The 16,143-nt window shown below is 38.0% G+C and overlaps 3 protein-coding genes across 5 annotated transcripts; all 3 read right to left on the reverse strand.

Annotated features, from left to right (window-relative positions):
- Positions 1 to 462: 462 nt before the first annotated feature.
- On the reverse strand, positions 463 to 3,666 carry LOC120005284 (uncharacterized protein At5g65660-like). Its single transcript, XM_038854840.1, has 2 exons — positions 3,144 to 3,666; positions 463 to 981 (listed from the first exon to the last, which is right to left on the reverse strand). The coding sequence occupies exons 1-2, from the start codon at positions 3,414 to 3,416 to the stop codon at positions 820 to 822; spliced, it is 435 nt and encodes a 144-aa protein (XP_038710768.1). The 5' UTR covers positions 3,417 to 3,666; the 3' UTR covers positions 463 to 819.
- Positions 3,667 to 7,687: 4,021 nt separating this feature from the next.
- Positions 7,688 to 9,314, reverse strand: LOC120006499 (kelch-like protein 8). The gene has a single exon (XM_038856554.1). It carries the CDS (start codon positions 8,947 to 8,949, stop codon positions 7,834 to 7,836), a length of 1,116 nt encoding a protein of 371 aa, XP_038712482.1. The 5' UTR covers positions 8,950 to 9,314; the 3' UTR covers positions 7,688 to 7,833.
- A 2,252-nt stretch (positions 9,315 to 11,566) lies between these two features.
- LOC120005074 (protein GID8 homolog) lies at positions 11,567 to 14,974 on the reverse strand. 3 transcript variants are annotated; one of them, XM_038854519.1, is made up of 7 exons: positions 14,814 to 14,974; positions 14,496 to 14,612; positions 13,806 to 13,965; positions 13,597 to 13,700; positions 12,533 to 12,664; positions 12,150 to 12,306; positions 11,567 to 11,916 (listed from the first exon to the last, which is right to left on the reverse strand). In XM_038854519.1, exons 2-7 carry the CDS (start codon positions 14,544 to 14,546, stop codon positions 11,795 to 11,797), a joined length of 726 nt encoding a protein of 241 aa, XP_038710447.1. In that variant the 5' UTR covers positions 14,547 to 14,612; positions 14,814 to 14,974; the 3' UTR covers positions 11,567 to 11,794. The 3 variants fall into 3 exon arrangements, with proteins under 3 accessions (XP_038710447.1, XP_038710446.1, XP_038710448.1); XM_038854518.1 differs by having other exon boundaries at positions 13,597 to 13,703; XM_038854520.1 differs by lacking the exon at positions 14,496 to 14,612 and having other exon boundaries at positions 13,597 to 13,703; positions 14,814 to 14,919.
- Positions 14,975 to 16,143: the final 1,169 nt, after the last annotated feature.

Here is a 16,143-nt window from a genome sequence, read left to right on the forward strand (position 1 = left end):
CTAATCCAAGTTAGGGTCCAGACAAGTAAACCCCTGTGTTTGGACCATGACTCATTTTAAACAGGACAAAAAAATTGTGTTTGGATAAAGATTTCGGACATATAATCCACTTCAGTCATTTGGAAGGGTTGCCACCCCTACTTGTAATAGAGAAGTTGTGTTTGGTATGGACTTTTATTGGGCCGAGTAGTTCATGGACTGTTTATTTATTCATAAACTGTTGGGCCCAGGTTTGCCTATGAACCCTGTTGGGCTTTCTCTCTTGATGACAGCCGAATAAATGAATAATAATGGGTTATTATGGGTTTGACGACGAATCCCTGAGGCCCACTAGGGAATCGCAACCCAACAAGATTCGGCCCATGTTGCGCTTTCTCTATACAAACTTCTGCCAGGGTTCACGGTAAACCATTTGAATTTTGAACCAGTGGAGAGCCATTTCTTGTAAAAAAAACTCCTCGATTTCACAGAAGTAGAGAGATTCATTTACTGGTCAATCAAGTCCAATCTATCAAGATCCAGGTAACATCCAGAAAATTTTGAACATGGAAAAGAAGAGAATACAAAGGTACCTGACAATGGGTAGAGGCTTGCTCCATCACTTTGGAGAGACAAGTATATATATATATATATGCCAAGCCATCCAACCCATCAAAAACTAATACTATGTACACAGAATAAAAGAACTCTTGGTGAAAATGGCAGTTCCTTATGAATCAGCGTGCTTGCTCTTGCATGCCCGGTGAAGACAATTTCACTTGACCAAGTAGATTATGGTAGTTGTGTAGCGAGCAGTCCGTTAAGTCTATAGCTTTCTTGTCATGAACTTGAATTCGTGGTAGGGTTGAGAGATGGATTGTGTTGATGGTGAGGCCATGGATTTCGTTCGGGAGGACAAGGCACGGGGGCGAGGTGTGCAATGAAGCTGGGAATGTTATCTCCAGGCATCAGGACGGAAACTCCACTAGCATACACAGTCATCTGCAAAGTTTTGTCAATAAAGATAAGAGAGCGTAAAACTGTTCCCAAATGACTATCACAATGTATGCCAAAAGTTTGCACATCAAAGTTAATACACAGACAAGATTGATAAAACCACAACAAATTTTGAGTTTTCAACAAATCTCAAGAATATGAAAATCAGTGCCTATTGGCTATAATTTCATGCCGAGGAATATAAATATGCGGTGTGTGCAAAGGTACCGGATCTCCAGACCTCAAATATCAAAGTAGGCACTATCTTACAATTGAAGCAACCACAGACAACAAAATTCCTATGTCCCAAATTGAGATAACATGGTGAATCTCAGAATAATGGTGCGATGTAAAGTTCATTCAAGAGAGATGGTTCTGATACGATGCCTTAATGCAATTAGTTAGATTATTTAAAATCTAAAATAGAAATTTTGCATCTTCGTGCTTGAATCGTTAGATCAAAATGATATTTAGTACGTCATCAATTAAAAAAATGGAAGAAAGAAAACAACAAATGAACAAGAAAGCATGCTCAAAGATCCAAGCACATGGAACAATGCATTATCTTTTCTTTTTCCTTTTCTTTTATTCATTTTGGCCCATAGATAAGGCAACAACACTATCCCAACAACAGCCAGAATGTGCTTTGACTTCAGTTTTTCTAAGGTGCAAAGGATCAAATAATACTACGTGAACATATATACTATGAAAATACTCCAATAGTGGCAGAATTTTTTCACTTCCACCGAGTTTGTCGCAACTAAATTCAAAACCAAATATGGAGAGATGGATTAACTAAATCAAGACAGACTCAAGTGCACACTCAAAGAGAATGTTATCGACTCAAGGATCTGTACTGTTGACATGGAACCGATGCCTCTGAGCACCAGCTAAAAAAGTGTGCATAAATCATCCTTCAGAATAATTGCACAGTAAACCCTACAAGTACCTATTGAACTTTATATAACATGCATTCCATAAGAGCTTTGCCTCAAATACATCAATTAAGTACTTTAAGTTGAATTATGAGGTGGGCCTTGTGTGTTTCTTCAAAGTTATGGCACATGGAAATTCACAGATTGATGCACCGCGCCCATAAAGGATCATTCATAAGATAATTAAGGACTAACTAGTCTAATTGCCATCATACTTGTACTTCAGTAGACAATAGCACATGATAATGCAGTAATGACTAAACCAAGTACAATGCAGAATTTATTCATTTAATGAAGCTAGCTGGACACACAAGTTCAATGAAAAATATATAAGAAGACCATAAACTAAGACTTGCCCACAAGACCTGTCTCCGACAAGGCCATTTCCCATGCTGAGCAACACAAAGTTTGGCACTAATAAATTTGATGGCTAAAACATCCAGTAGTGTGGGTCTAAAGTTACACAGAGTAGTGCCTTGTGAAGTCATGAGACAGTTTGGTTTGGGACTAAACAGTCAATAGACAAACTTCTTGGATGGGCCATAGCCACAATAATCATAATTACCAGACACAAAAAGTCCTTAAATGATGAGATTTTGACTAGAACATGTGAATTCGGATGAGAATGTGAGAGGTAGAGGGATCCTCCATAATTGCCTCTCTGTTTATCTAGTTGAATCATAAAGACTTCTGCAACTTTTACACCTACAAGTTGATCAGACTATAACGATCATTTACTATTGAATTTACACTCGGATCATTTGGGTAATGAGACATTAGAACAAAATATCTGTTAAAACTAAAGGAAAAGTAGCACCAACTCTTGCAAAGCTCAAGAAATAGAGATGAAATTAGGCACATTCTGAAAGAAAACAGACTTGGGTAAAGTTCCTCAAGTCAAAAAAGAATCAAACACTGAAAAGCATGCTTAGTATTAGTCCAAAACAGTACACATTATTATGAAGGAAAGTATAGAGCACCAAAACTTTATGTCAGACAAACCATCATCACCATCTGGAAAAATCAAAACAACCAACCAAACTGTCAAAGAGAACCAACAACATTTCCTCAAACACCAAAATACATTTCTTACCAATTCAAGAACTCAAGATGAAGAAAATCAGGTATTAGAGTTAAAGAAAAGGATCTTGACCAGAACCCAGAAATGAAAAACACTTTTTCCGTGCATAGATTGTTAAATAGACACCAAATTTGAACAGACGGGCCACTCACTTTGGGTGAAGGTTGACCAAGCTTGACATTGAAATCGGTCTGGGATTCAAGGTCACCGTGTCTCCGACCACCGGCAGTCGATGTGGGTCTGACGAATCTCTCAAAGATGGCCATAACCAAGAACATGGAAATTAGAATTGCAGTAGCAACAAAACCAAACGACACCGCATTAACGGAGTTGTCAAAATTGCTCAAGTGCTCATCTCTTTGCACATTCAACACAGGAGCTCCAATAGGTGGCCAAGTACTGTTAAACCCATCTCCCTCGCCCATTGTTATAGCCCCAATTTCAACTACGCTTCACCTTCATCAACAAATTCATTGAGACAATATGAGAGGGAGAGAGAGAGTTGTTAACGAAAGTTGAGGCGGCACTTGAGGATATAATGCACTAGTGTCAAAGCTTGAAGGAGTACTTGAAGGGCCAGTTTTTTCTCAAGGTGCCAAAAAAGAGGAACAGAGAGAGAGAGAGAGAGAGGGAGAGAGACAGTGGGTTGTGTGGGTTATCTTTCCAGGGAACGGGACTGGATCATGAAAAATGAGAGCTTTGGAATTTGGATAGCTCTCTTTGTTACATTTATATGGATATATTGGTTGTTTTGGCAGTTATTTGATTTTCTTGTAGCTTTTTCCAGTTTATTTAGACCAAAAACATTGTGTCACTTCGGATGGGTTGGGTTAAGATTTCTGTGGTAGAAGTCATTGTAATTTTTCTATTTAATTAGAAATGTCGTATTTTTATCATCATGAGATTCACATAATTTTTTAAAATTTTGATGAACAATATGTGATGACTATTGCAATGATTTCTACGGCAAAATCTCCTTTGGTCCGGATTTTGGATCTTCTTTGTTGGGGTCATTTGGGTACTAGGAGGCAAGCCACATTTTATTTTCCTGACATTAATGGTTCCGTATTTAGTTTGCCTATGATATTCGAAGGTAAGTAGCCATCATTTTTTACTAGTCAATTGTGCTTAAATCTTATGAATTATTGAATTTTTTTAAAAGTAGCGCTGAGAACTATTTTCTTTATTGGAATCGAATATTTGATACACATATGCCTAACTCAGTCGATTCTCAACCAAGTCATCTCTTGTTGGTTAATTACTGAATCTTTTATAACAAAAACATTTTATCTAAATATGAGTTGAAGCAACTTTATGAAACTTTTAAATGGACAATTCACTAAAATGACAAAGATTTTTAACATCTTTGTACACATCTTTAATTGAAGATGAGGACACATAACATGCAAATTAAAGACAGCCACTACTTAGATAGCGAGCAAAGTCCAGGCCCAATGAACATCTTTTGTTTTTCTCCTCTGAAAATTATCAAATAATAATTAATAAAGTTTTTTTTTTAATTTTTCAGACAGATGAGAAATTCCAGTTGTGTCATGGGCCATGCTTGTTCCGAATTTGTTTACTCAGCTGTACCACTTGAGGGGCCCAGCCCATTAAACCAACCATTAAGCAGATTTTAACTTGATTTCTCTGTTATCATCTCTCTCAACAAAATTATCAAAACTACCTTCTTTGATGGGTTATGATTGTTAAATGTCAATTTTAACTAAAGAGCGCAATTATACCAATGAGAGTTGACCTAATTGGTAAACGATTGGATTAGTCATATGTGTGCTCAATGTTTGATTCGAATCATAAACGTAATTATTTATGATATTAAAAAAAAAACTAAAGAGCAATTATGAAGTCACAATTAGATTTTAGCAAAATGACAAATAAAATTGTTAAGGATCCCAATAATTCTCATTGTCCATTGATTAATGTAAATATAACGGCCCCACGAAACATGGTGATTGAATTAGCAAGTGGCATGTCAGTCACTGAGATGATTGAAATTTTATTTACTGAGATCCCTATCACTTTTGAATGACAAATGTAATAATCCACTGTAGTCGAGTGATAGTTTAGTTGGTGAATCTCTCTGGGATTATATTATATGAATTCGAGATATCCTCAGTTTAATTCTTGAACAATACATTTGTAATCATGTGTTTAATTTTTACAGTTTTTAGGCGAGAAATTTATGTGAGGTGGGAGTAACACATCGCATATTTGCATGGGAATTGATAAAAAAATTTTAAAAAAGGAAAACAAGAAAACGTAGTAGACCCACTATGTTAATCAATGTTAACCCAAACAAAAGCCCATTTTCATTAACCATCACGTGCACCATGTCGGTTTATGTGCCCAAGTTGCGCTAATCCAATGGTCCCCACCCTTTGCTCTTTATCCACGTGTCAGTCATCTAACAACTATACTCCTCTTCCACGTGGCATAGGCGAGACCTGTCGGTAAATTAACCCAAAAAACAAAGAAATAATCGAAAAGCAAAAATTTGCAAATCCCCGGGTCCGCACTTTTCTTTCATCAAACAAAACCGACATGTCAGCATCATGTGTCGGCCTTTTCCGGCGACATCCAACATGTGGACATCAAAGTTCTCGAGATTGTCTCCCTATCAACGGCCCGGATCTCTTGTCAAATCCCATCGCTCGTATTGTGGCCGTCTCTTTTGGGGTGTTCATTTATAGTCAAAAGTCAAATAGGTCAAGCATCAACTCCACTCCAGGCCCGCGTGATAGTTCGCACGTGCGATAACGTGTCTCAAGAGTGTTGAAAATTACCTCTACTAGTAGTAGCAGAGGAGCGGGGTTTTGTGGAGCCGGGAGCGCTCCAATTTTTTTTGCATCCTTGTAGTAACTCGTAACGCGGTTAGGAGGTGGGAAACTTCCGTGTACGAGTTTAAGATTTATGTTTATCAAATTGTCTGAAAGACATTTTAAATTGGGTGATTTATTGATTATTAAAAAACTTTAGGTAGTAACAATTGTAATAAAAAAATTTGGACCTCCCTATCCCGATTTTATGTCAGGTTTGTGGGTTCAAAGGTCGCATTAGGGGACAGGGGCGGGGGGTTCAGGTTGGGCATGGCGGCTCGTGCGAGGATGAGCTCACGTGAAATGATCCTTTTCTTTACTTTACTTTTTGGTGCGCTTTCTCTGCTTTTGATGGTAAATGTATTTGACCACTTGACAAGTTTTTTTGGAATTGGGCTTTTTCTAACGCTTGCAAGCCCATGTTGTTCTACAAAAGATGATTTGTGGACCCTCTCGGCCCATCAATGACCCAGGTAAGGGACATGTGGGCCAGTTTACAGTAACGCCCCAATTTGCTTCGTGGAGAAGATACGTGACCATTTGAGCTCGTCATTAAAAAACTATCCAATATATGGTGATGATAACTCGGTTAAGGGCCCAATAAAGGAACAACATCATTTCTTAAATCTTGTTTTTACCAAATTAAGAAAACTTTGCACGAAAACATGTTATAATGATGTTTTGCCAAATTTAGGAATGGTCTCAATCGAGACAACATTTGTTTTTTAATACGAGGGAGAGGACGTGGGAGTCTTGAACTCGAAATCTCTATGAAATACTACACATGTGAGTGTCATTTGAACTACTCGTGGTTCTTAATTGAGACAACATTGATATGTTCAAAGAGAGAGAAAAAAAAAGTATCCTTTATGATACATGCTTGTCTAAGATTGTGGTTGGCATGCATTATGAAGAACCATGGTTTTTTAGTTGATTGCAAACGCAACAATTAAAATGGAGTTAACTATGATATTAGGTATGAACAAAAAAATATGACATTTACAAGTCGAAGCATGAGTTAAACAAACAAGCTACAATGACAATATTGGACCATTGGTAAGTGTTAAATCTTACAAAATTTAGTAAATTGTGTCGTTTAATCAATAAGAGACAATGGATCCAGTAAGTATAGATCCAAGCCCAAGACTTTAGCAGAGACAAGCCCAATGAAAAAGACAATAGAACGAAGCCCATAACTCCATTCTTCAAGAGGAAAGGAAATCGACTTGGGGCACATGAACATCTGACGAAGATTACACCAGAGAAAGCAGACGATTGTAGCGGAGAGATGAACAAAAGGTGACGCAGCGGAAGAGAGCAATCTTATCAGCAAATGGGACCTTCGATGAAGACGAAGCAGATCCATGGATTCCAGACAGACATCAAGAACACTTCTGCTTGACATTTTGTATGTGTACAGTCAAGTGTAGTCCAGCATTTAAAAAATCAATTCAACCAATTTTCTTATGGTGTGACTTGACAATTACAAACTGCAAAAAATAAAACTTCCATTTAAAAAAAATGAGGATTTCTAAACCAAATCCAATTCTACTTGCATCTCTCGATTACCTTCTCCATCGATTCATTCATCTCCAAATATGCTTACAATCCACCTGGAGCTTCGATCCCTCTTTTATGCTCCTTTTATCTTGTCTAACCTCCCATCTCCTCCGACTTCAAAATATGCTTGAGCACTATATCATAACGAATTTAGACTTCCACTTATTAAATTGAAATATTTGAATATTGAGCGAGGAAACGAAGATTAGGTGACCGAATTAGAATTTGCCATTACGAAAAGTTGTATTTAGCCGGATATCAATTATTACACGTTCAAAATAAAATGAGCCTTTGATACATACACATGAGAAAGTTGGTGCTTCTCGTGTTGTGAGGTGACAAAGGCATCATGTACCTAAGAAAACTACGACAATAATGCACGTGATTAAATAGTACATTTAAGTATTTAACTTTATATATATTTATTTATGAACTCGGTGGTTGATTATACTTGAACAACACAACAGTGGCTGCAAAGCTCCTTCTCTCCCTCTTCCTCCATTGGCTCAAAGTGTCTCCAAGCATCGCTAGATGCCGACGTGTCAAAAATGTGCACCCTTGACATTGTTCTTGATGACTTCCCAGCCATCCGATAACCAGCCAAGAAAAATAGGTGGGTCCCAATTGGTGCCATAGTTAAATACAGCCGTTCGATGGGAGACCAATTTTGATCATTGGTTGAGATGGGCGAGTTCAATGTTTGAAGGTGCGAACCATCCACAACATTCCATATGTTAACTTTGTCATCATAGGCTTCAATATGACCTTTCCACGCCTTGAGACAATCACCGGAACTAAACAGCCTCTCACCAACGGCCAGGATTTGATTAGGTGGCACATCCAATTGCCACATCCCCACCACGAGGTCCCACCTTCCCGTTTGGGTGTCGTACACCTCAGCGGAGCTCCGATCCATCACAAACGGCATCCAACCCGAATCCCCTCTCTCCACAAACCCGCCAACCACGTAGATCTTCCCTTGCCACGTCACACCCACACATTTGTACCTCAAGGTGCTCATGTTAGGCAAAGGAGTCCACACATCAAGAGTTGGATCGTACACCTCGGCATGAGCTATGCCCCTCGCACTTGTCACCTCGGATTTCCCGCCTGCCACGTAGATTCTATTCTCACAAACGGAGCATGCAAAGTTGTAACGTGGCACGCCTAATGGCGCACAAGTGGACCATTCGTTTGACTGGACATTGTAGCGCCGGACCGATGATAAGACCACAATTTCTTCGTCGACGAAGTCAGTGGAATCATCGGAGTCAGCTACTTTTTGTTTCCGACATAGCCGACCACCGATTATGTAGATTGAGCTTCCTAAAGAAACCATGACGAAGTCCTTCAAGACGTGATTATCAATCAGGCCTGGAATCGAAGTTATTGGAGTCCACGTGTTGTTGCTTGGATTGTAAAATTCAATCCAGTTGGAGATGTTCATGTTCGCTGACGGTTCTCTTAGGCAAAAGGAGGCGTAGACCCGATAGCGAGATGGAGAGAATTCCGGTGACGGTGGTGGTGTTGTGGGTCTAGGTGGAGAAGGGAGAGAACCCATTGAATTCGTGTATGGCGGATGTGTCTATCAACTGTTTGTTTTAATGTCCAAATGGGGGAGTTGTACTGCAACAAGTGGGTGGAAGATATAGATGAGGGTAGCGGATAAATCAATGCAATTGTTGTGGACATCGGCTAGGAATTGAGCAGGAAGCGTGGTTTCTGGGGAGAAAAACAATGGTTTTCTTGTTCAATCTTTAGTGTAATTTTTCTTAGTAGATGGTATATCTTCGGATATCCCGAGGCCAAAAGGAATCATTATTAGATTAATTAATAACAATGTTTGTAGTCTCATTCTTGTTTGCATTCCTTGCTTGAGGTAACAAGAGTGTTCTAGTGTCTCTTCTTCAAAAACAAGACAAAGAACATCCCTCATTTTCATCTTCGTATAATGTTTTCTAAGATTTTGCTTTAGCCCATTAACCCAACACACATAAATATCTCGAAGCTCGCATATACCTATGTATGTGTGAAAAATCGTCCGCATTGGAATCTACATCACAAGGCTCATGAGCGGCCCAATCACCATCGATAATACTAAACTCACGAGAATCTTAGCCAAACTCGCAAAGACCCATGACAGGTTTGGACCCAACTTGCAAAAATGAAACTCCTTTAAAAGTCCTTGGGCGTAATCAAAGCCCAAGGCCCACAAGCTCGATCGACATATGCCAGTCACGTGACCCATGACACGTGGTATCTCTCAACTACTTGGTATCTCTCACTCTCTCTAAAGACCTCCCATTTCTCTCACTATAAATTGTCTCCACCATTAACTAATTTGACCGTCGGAGCTTCCCCGACTGACATCACTTCCCCGACTGACATAACACCAGTGTCCAAACTTCACGGTCGACCTCTAGTATGACCTTGTAGGTTATCAAAAGTCTAGATCAACTTATAGTCGCATATCCATATGAGACAATGAAGCAAATCCATATGAGATTCGAGCATGATACACTTTATATCTCGAATCTCAAACTTTTGCTCTCATTAAGCCAGCAGAAGTTCGGCTTTATGCGATGGCTACGTTTGGTTATCAAGAAATTTTGTTCTCTTATATCGTTTCCTTTGTGTGCAGAAAGACTAGTCAGTTTGTAACTATTTCTACTTCAGGGGGACCAATTCAAGATCCTCACTTGGCAAAACTTGACTCAGCAAGAAATCAAGTTGCAAAATCTGAAATCAGGAATCTAGGGAAGTGACAAGCATTGCAATGTTGAGATGGAATGACATGTCATCTTTCATAGGTCCACAGATTTCAGATTTAGGCAACAGTCATATGGTAGTTGCACTCAGGAGAAGAAAAATTAGGAGGCCAGACTCCAGAGAGTGAGACAAGTGAAATTAAGATTGGGAATATGAGAGAAGCAAAGTTGCTTTATAGATGAAGACAAGGAAAGTGAAGCATAAGTCCAGAATGTAATCAATGTACCCATATCCCTCCATGTTTCTTTCTGTTGCAGACAAAGCAGTTAGAGCAACACAGAGAAACTTGATTTGACTGATCACTGTTCAGATTCCTTAGTCCAATAACATTTTTCTCTTTGGACTGGAATTTTTATCACCATGTTGAAAGAGTTTATTGATTAATGTTCAATTATACACATTAAACTGCATATTACAAAGAAATTCATGTTAGATTGTTAGTTACAGTATTTATGGTATTAAAGGAATCAAGGACATATGATTGTGAGACGACCATAGAGAGGCTCTCTGCCCACTGCACTCACACACTCCTTCTCTATCTTGCACCATTAGATGATGGAATTTTAGAATCCCAACGTGATTTCTAAAAAAGCCAACTGCCATTGAAGCTGTACAGCTTCTTTGGATACCAAAAAGATATTGAATCCTCTGCTTGCTCTCTTGTGCACATACATTTTGTCCTCTCTCTTCAAAAGTTGAGGCCTTTTTTGGGTGCTCTGCATCCTCTCTCGTTGCACCATATATAGACAGAATGCAATGCAATCAAACTTGCTTCCATCTCCTTCTATAGCCTGAGAAAACATGTGTCTAAAATTTCAACTCTAGACTACATGTTGAGAATGGGTTTGGTGGGAAGCTTGGAGTGGGCGAGTAGTTATAGCAAGAAGCAGTGCAGGAGCCTGTTCTGGAGAATGAGAGCTGCAGTAAAGAAGGCCATGAAGAATGGGGAAAGGCAGAAGGTCCAGTTTCATTATGATCCATCAAGTTATGCTCTCAATTTTGACGACGGTTCCTGCTGTCGGAATGGTACAAATCCAGTCATTCATCCAAATAGCAAGGGTTGTGATACCAATATATGGGTTTATGCGATCCGGGTGGGATCCAAGTAACTCCATAAACATTTATTTGCTTTGCTATCATGTCGTTTGTAGAAGCAAAGATCTACTCTGATAAACAAAAAAAATTGTAATGCCATCCACTATGTGGGTTTGCTCTATTTTGTCGCTCATGGCTTCGACCTAACCTTATTTGTGGTTGTCGCTATCTAGTTTGGCACGAACCGTTCTAATGGTCCGAGTTTATGCCCACTCAACTGTCCAAATGACATTAAGTTGAGTGGTGCAATAATCATGTAGATGACAACAATGATGGCCTCAGGATGGTTGGCGGAGTAACAAATGCTCCAGAGCAAAACGGGTACTAGAAGGGTTTGAATAAAGTTTTCAAGCTGAGCAATAGGTATTCACATTCACCAAATAAAACCAACCAAACCTACAGTTATTATCGAATGAAACCATGACCAAATAACAACCTACAGCTATTGTGTCCTAGAGCTACACAATAAGTTTGATAAATCCATTCTGGTTCATATCTTCAGCGCAAGCAATTAGAATCATCCATTTGAAGCTTCAAGTGTTTCAAACGGGAGGGTCTTCAAGAACAGCAGTAGATAAATCATTTATCCGAGGAAAAGCGGCTTTCTCCTCAAGCTGATTCTGAGCCCATATCAGCATTTTTAACAAGCTTGGAAGCTTTGGGTCTGCAATTGAGGCAATTTTCAACTGATCAGCTCTTGAGATGGGGGAAAACAATCAACATGCATTGTGAAAATAATCATTACAACACAGTGTACTTAACTACTTATTATGATAAACCCAAAAGATTCGTCACCTCCAAAACAAAAGTCACAACATCAATAATCACATAAATGCTCACATTTCTTGATTCTGTTATTTATTTGAAACTCATAAACCTAAAAAACCACCCGCTGACCTTTTTCATGACTTTGGCTTGTAAGGATGGCTGCATTCACCTCACTTGCTGTCTTCAGACGCTGTGACATATCGAGCAGTTCTCCAAGAGGGCAATTGGAGACATCCTCAAATGCTAGCAGAGCAACGGTCCTCTCCAATTCTTCCAAAAAGCCTTGCTGCAGAAAACTCCAACCTTTAATCATCACATATTATCAATGATTTCAAAAGCTCAAAATATGTAATACCCAGTTTTCTTCAAGCATATCTTTCCAATAATACAATGCCAAACTTATTTTTTACATAAATCGGAATCAAAAGTATACAAATAGAACGCACAACAATAACAGAACTGAGTTTGCAAGTTTATCATTATAACAAAGTTATGGTAAACCAAAAAAATACATTTTCTTCTCCTCTTGGCGCAAGTTCCTCTTGAGCGAATTCCAGAGCCTCTTCTACTCTCCCATTTCGTATAAGTTCTATCAACCTTTGTTGTTGAAGATGAAAAAACAGTTGTGGATTTGTGTCCAGTATCTGCACACAATATTCTGAAATGAGAAAAATCTAGAGGCTGCAATTTTTCTAGATGACTAGAGACCCATACAGCCCAGAATAAAAAATAACACAGCAACAATGGAACCCAAATGATGTCATAACCCAAATGAAGAAGGATTGAATTCCTAATTGTCAAATTAATTCAATCTGCAATAGTACATGGGTTCCTAACGATTGATTTCAACTGCCAGTGTGAAACAACTGACGCAAATCAGTCTGTTAAAATCCTAGACACACCCGAAACAGGATATCTTTGGATATGAAGTTCAAGTACATAGAACATAAATCTCCAGAGGTCTAAATCCACCTTGTCAAAGGGAGCAAGGAACATAAGAGAACTGGCATAGCCTTTAAAATTAGAAGGGTAAATATTTTGACAGTAGCTTTATACCCATAAATATTAAATGTAACATTTTGCTACTCTATGAAGCATGCAAATGACTCATACAGTTTGGTTTACATTTAAATTCATAATTTTTCATAAACGATGGGAGAATGGATGTGAATTGTGAAGTTACAGTGAGAACAATTGGATGGAAATATCTCTCATTTGAATTGTAGAAATTACCAGGTTAACTGAATCAAATATCAACAATGAAAAACATGCCCTACAGAGAACAATGGGTAGAGGAAAAGATTAAACACAAAGATCTATGAGTAAATATCAAATCAATATATCATTGGCCACTCGTTAACAGCACACAAAATTTCATAAACAAACAAGATACAAGATCCCAACAAACAAAAACAATAAGTTTCAGAAAAGAAAGGCAGTGGTTAAAACATAGAAGAGTCCGTTTAAAGGTAATACTTCAAAGAGATTATCTCAAAGTTAAAAGCATCATATCACATAAGATGCTCCTCAATTATCTCAGGAGAAGGAGGAGGAGGAGGAGGAGGAAACCTTATACCTCAGGATTTAAATCATTAACTTTCTCTATGGCATCCTCAACATTTCCACTCTGCACCGCTTTCTTGACAGCCATGCGATCTGTGATTGTTCCAAGATCTATATCTGCTATTTCTTAATAAGGAAAAACACATACTTTACAAGTGAATTATGCCACCAAGGCCAGAAGTTGTCAGAAACAAAAAAAAAAGTGTCTGCTATGATGGATACGTTCTGTGCCAGATTCCTTCCGGAATTTCTCAGCAGCATCAACATAACCCTCGGTAACAAGAAAATTCATCACCAATTTGTTCATATCTTCTTTCCTAATCTTTACATCATTGAGCTTCTTTTCCCACTCTTCCCTCGTTATGACTTTCTTAGATGTAGCCTGTGCAAGAACAAAGGCAAACACAAGCAAATTACAATCCAATATAATAGTAAGACCAAGTTTACACATCACAATTTACTTTTATGCATAATTTATGATACATTATGGATCATAGCATTCTAAGCATTGAATCCTTTACTGAAAAGAGAAAAGGAAACATATCTCCAGAATTCCATATGCCCCTGTTTGCTCCACCAAGGCACGGGAAGGGGAAAAAAAAAACTCATGCTTAAAATGCTCCATAGTCCATACATCCATTCTATAACACCCAGTAAACAGAAACCTAAACTAAAGCGACCCCACGACAGTCATTGGCTTGCCTCAGTCAAAAGAGGCTCTCTACATCAAGTCTCCAACTGCATTTTCTCAGCAACCCAAGAGAATCTATACTCCTGAGTAAGAACTAGACAAAATCTAGCAACTTGACATAGGAAATCCAATCCAAATATACATCAAACTATTTATTGTCATTTTCTTAACTTGAAAACAATAACCACACTGGTCTAGTTTGGAAAACCAACAAAATTTACCATAGCCTCGATCTCCGCAAGCTGACGAATTACAATCCAGAACAGTGACATCAGTGGCTCACCATCATCAATGCCATCAACTCCGAATCAAAAAGCCAACTGTAACAAAAATCCGTCCTAAAAAACAGCGAACAAACACCAAATCCTTAATCAACATGGACCAAAAAGGAAAAAAAGAGCACAAATATTTTATCTTTTCGCTCCGCAATGACAGAAAAATTAGGAAAAAAACCCTAATTAAACAGGGAAATAAATATCGTGGAATTACAATTCTCCAAAAAAACCTATTCGATAGTTCTACGGAAAAAAGCGAAGTACCTAAAAGAGACGGATCGAACAAAACAAGCTTCGTGTTGGTACTGGTAGTCAATTGAATTTCAGCCGATCCCTTGCTTCTCTGAAAAAAATTCGCCAATAATTGATTGCTCTCTTTCTCCTGTTCCATAGATTTCGGATTCAGGTCCGGCCTTCCGGGGTTTATTTTTTCAATGGGCCTAGGCCTCTCTTTACGGAGCGGACTAGCCAGTTTTATTTATTTTTTATTTGGGCCTAGGCCTCTCTTTTTGTTAGACCTTCCGAAGATATTAATGGGCTTTCTTCTTATATTCTTTTTTTTGTCCTTTTGTGGAAAATAAGACACGATTTATTTTCATTGAGATATTTTCAAATTCCAAGGGAGGGAGCAGTTATTCTGCATTGACGAGGAATAAACATTTAAACCACACAAAGCTCATTGGAATCTTAACCCAACGAAAGCCCGCGTGTACGTTACTTAACACAAAAGTTATCAACAACAACTAAACAAACAAAGCACAATGGCTTGCTATATAGTCAACTCCAAAATATTTTAAAAACAAAAAACTCGAGATTATTAAATTAAAATAATTTGTAGTTTTCTTGGCAAAACCGCTATTGGATGATCTCCGGTCTTCTTATCCATATTGGAATAATTATTGGATTAGCATATATTTTTGTTGTATAAGTTTCTTCAAATATCTAAATTATAAACCTAAACATTGTTAGATGCAATACATGTTTTTTTTATTTGATGATGTTTTAATGTAGTGCTAACCTATTCTCGAAAATAGTCTCTCCATATAATTATGTATGTGTGCGTTCTATCTGTTCTCAATCTCGTGAAGTTTGTGTATATCATATCTATCCCCAGCTATGCCAACCACCAAACAGTGACATACTTAAGTCTTAGGGGGCATCGAGAGAACTTTAAAAAGTGGATCCTTTGAGAACAAAAAAAAAAAAAAAAATTGTGTGGTATTTAAAAGTATGAATTATGTAATATTTTAAAATGTAAAATCATTAATTATGTTGGTGCTATCGACTTTTTTTCATCAAATCATTTTTAATAGGCAATATAGCTGAGTCATTTAATGTATCTTGTGATCAATATAGTATTAAATAGTTTCGTGTTTTTCAAAAAAAAATGAGAGCTGAGGATTTAGGGGTCTGGGCGACCATCCGTCTTGCCCACCATAATAATACTATATGTTATCGTCTGGTACGTTATAGTATAAATTACGAGCGAAATCGGTGGCGTGTTTATTAAGTCACCGCAATCTTTTAGTAATGCTAATCCGAATAGGAAAAGAAAAAAGGATTTCCGCGAACCATAAAATAAACCTAAAACCCA

Source organism: Tripterygium wilfordii, chromosome 9, assembly GCF_013401445.1.
Source record: "Tripterygium wilfordii isolate XIE 37 chromosome 9, ASM1340144v1, whole genome shotgun sequence".
Taxonomy (NCBI): Eukaryota; Viridiplantae; Streptophyta; class Magnoliopsida; order Celastrales; family Celastraceae; genus Tripterygium; species Tripterygium wilfordii.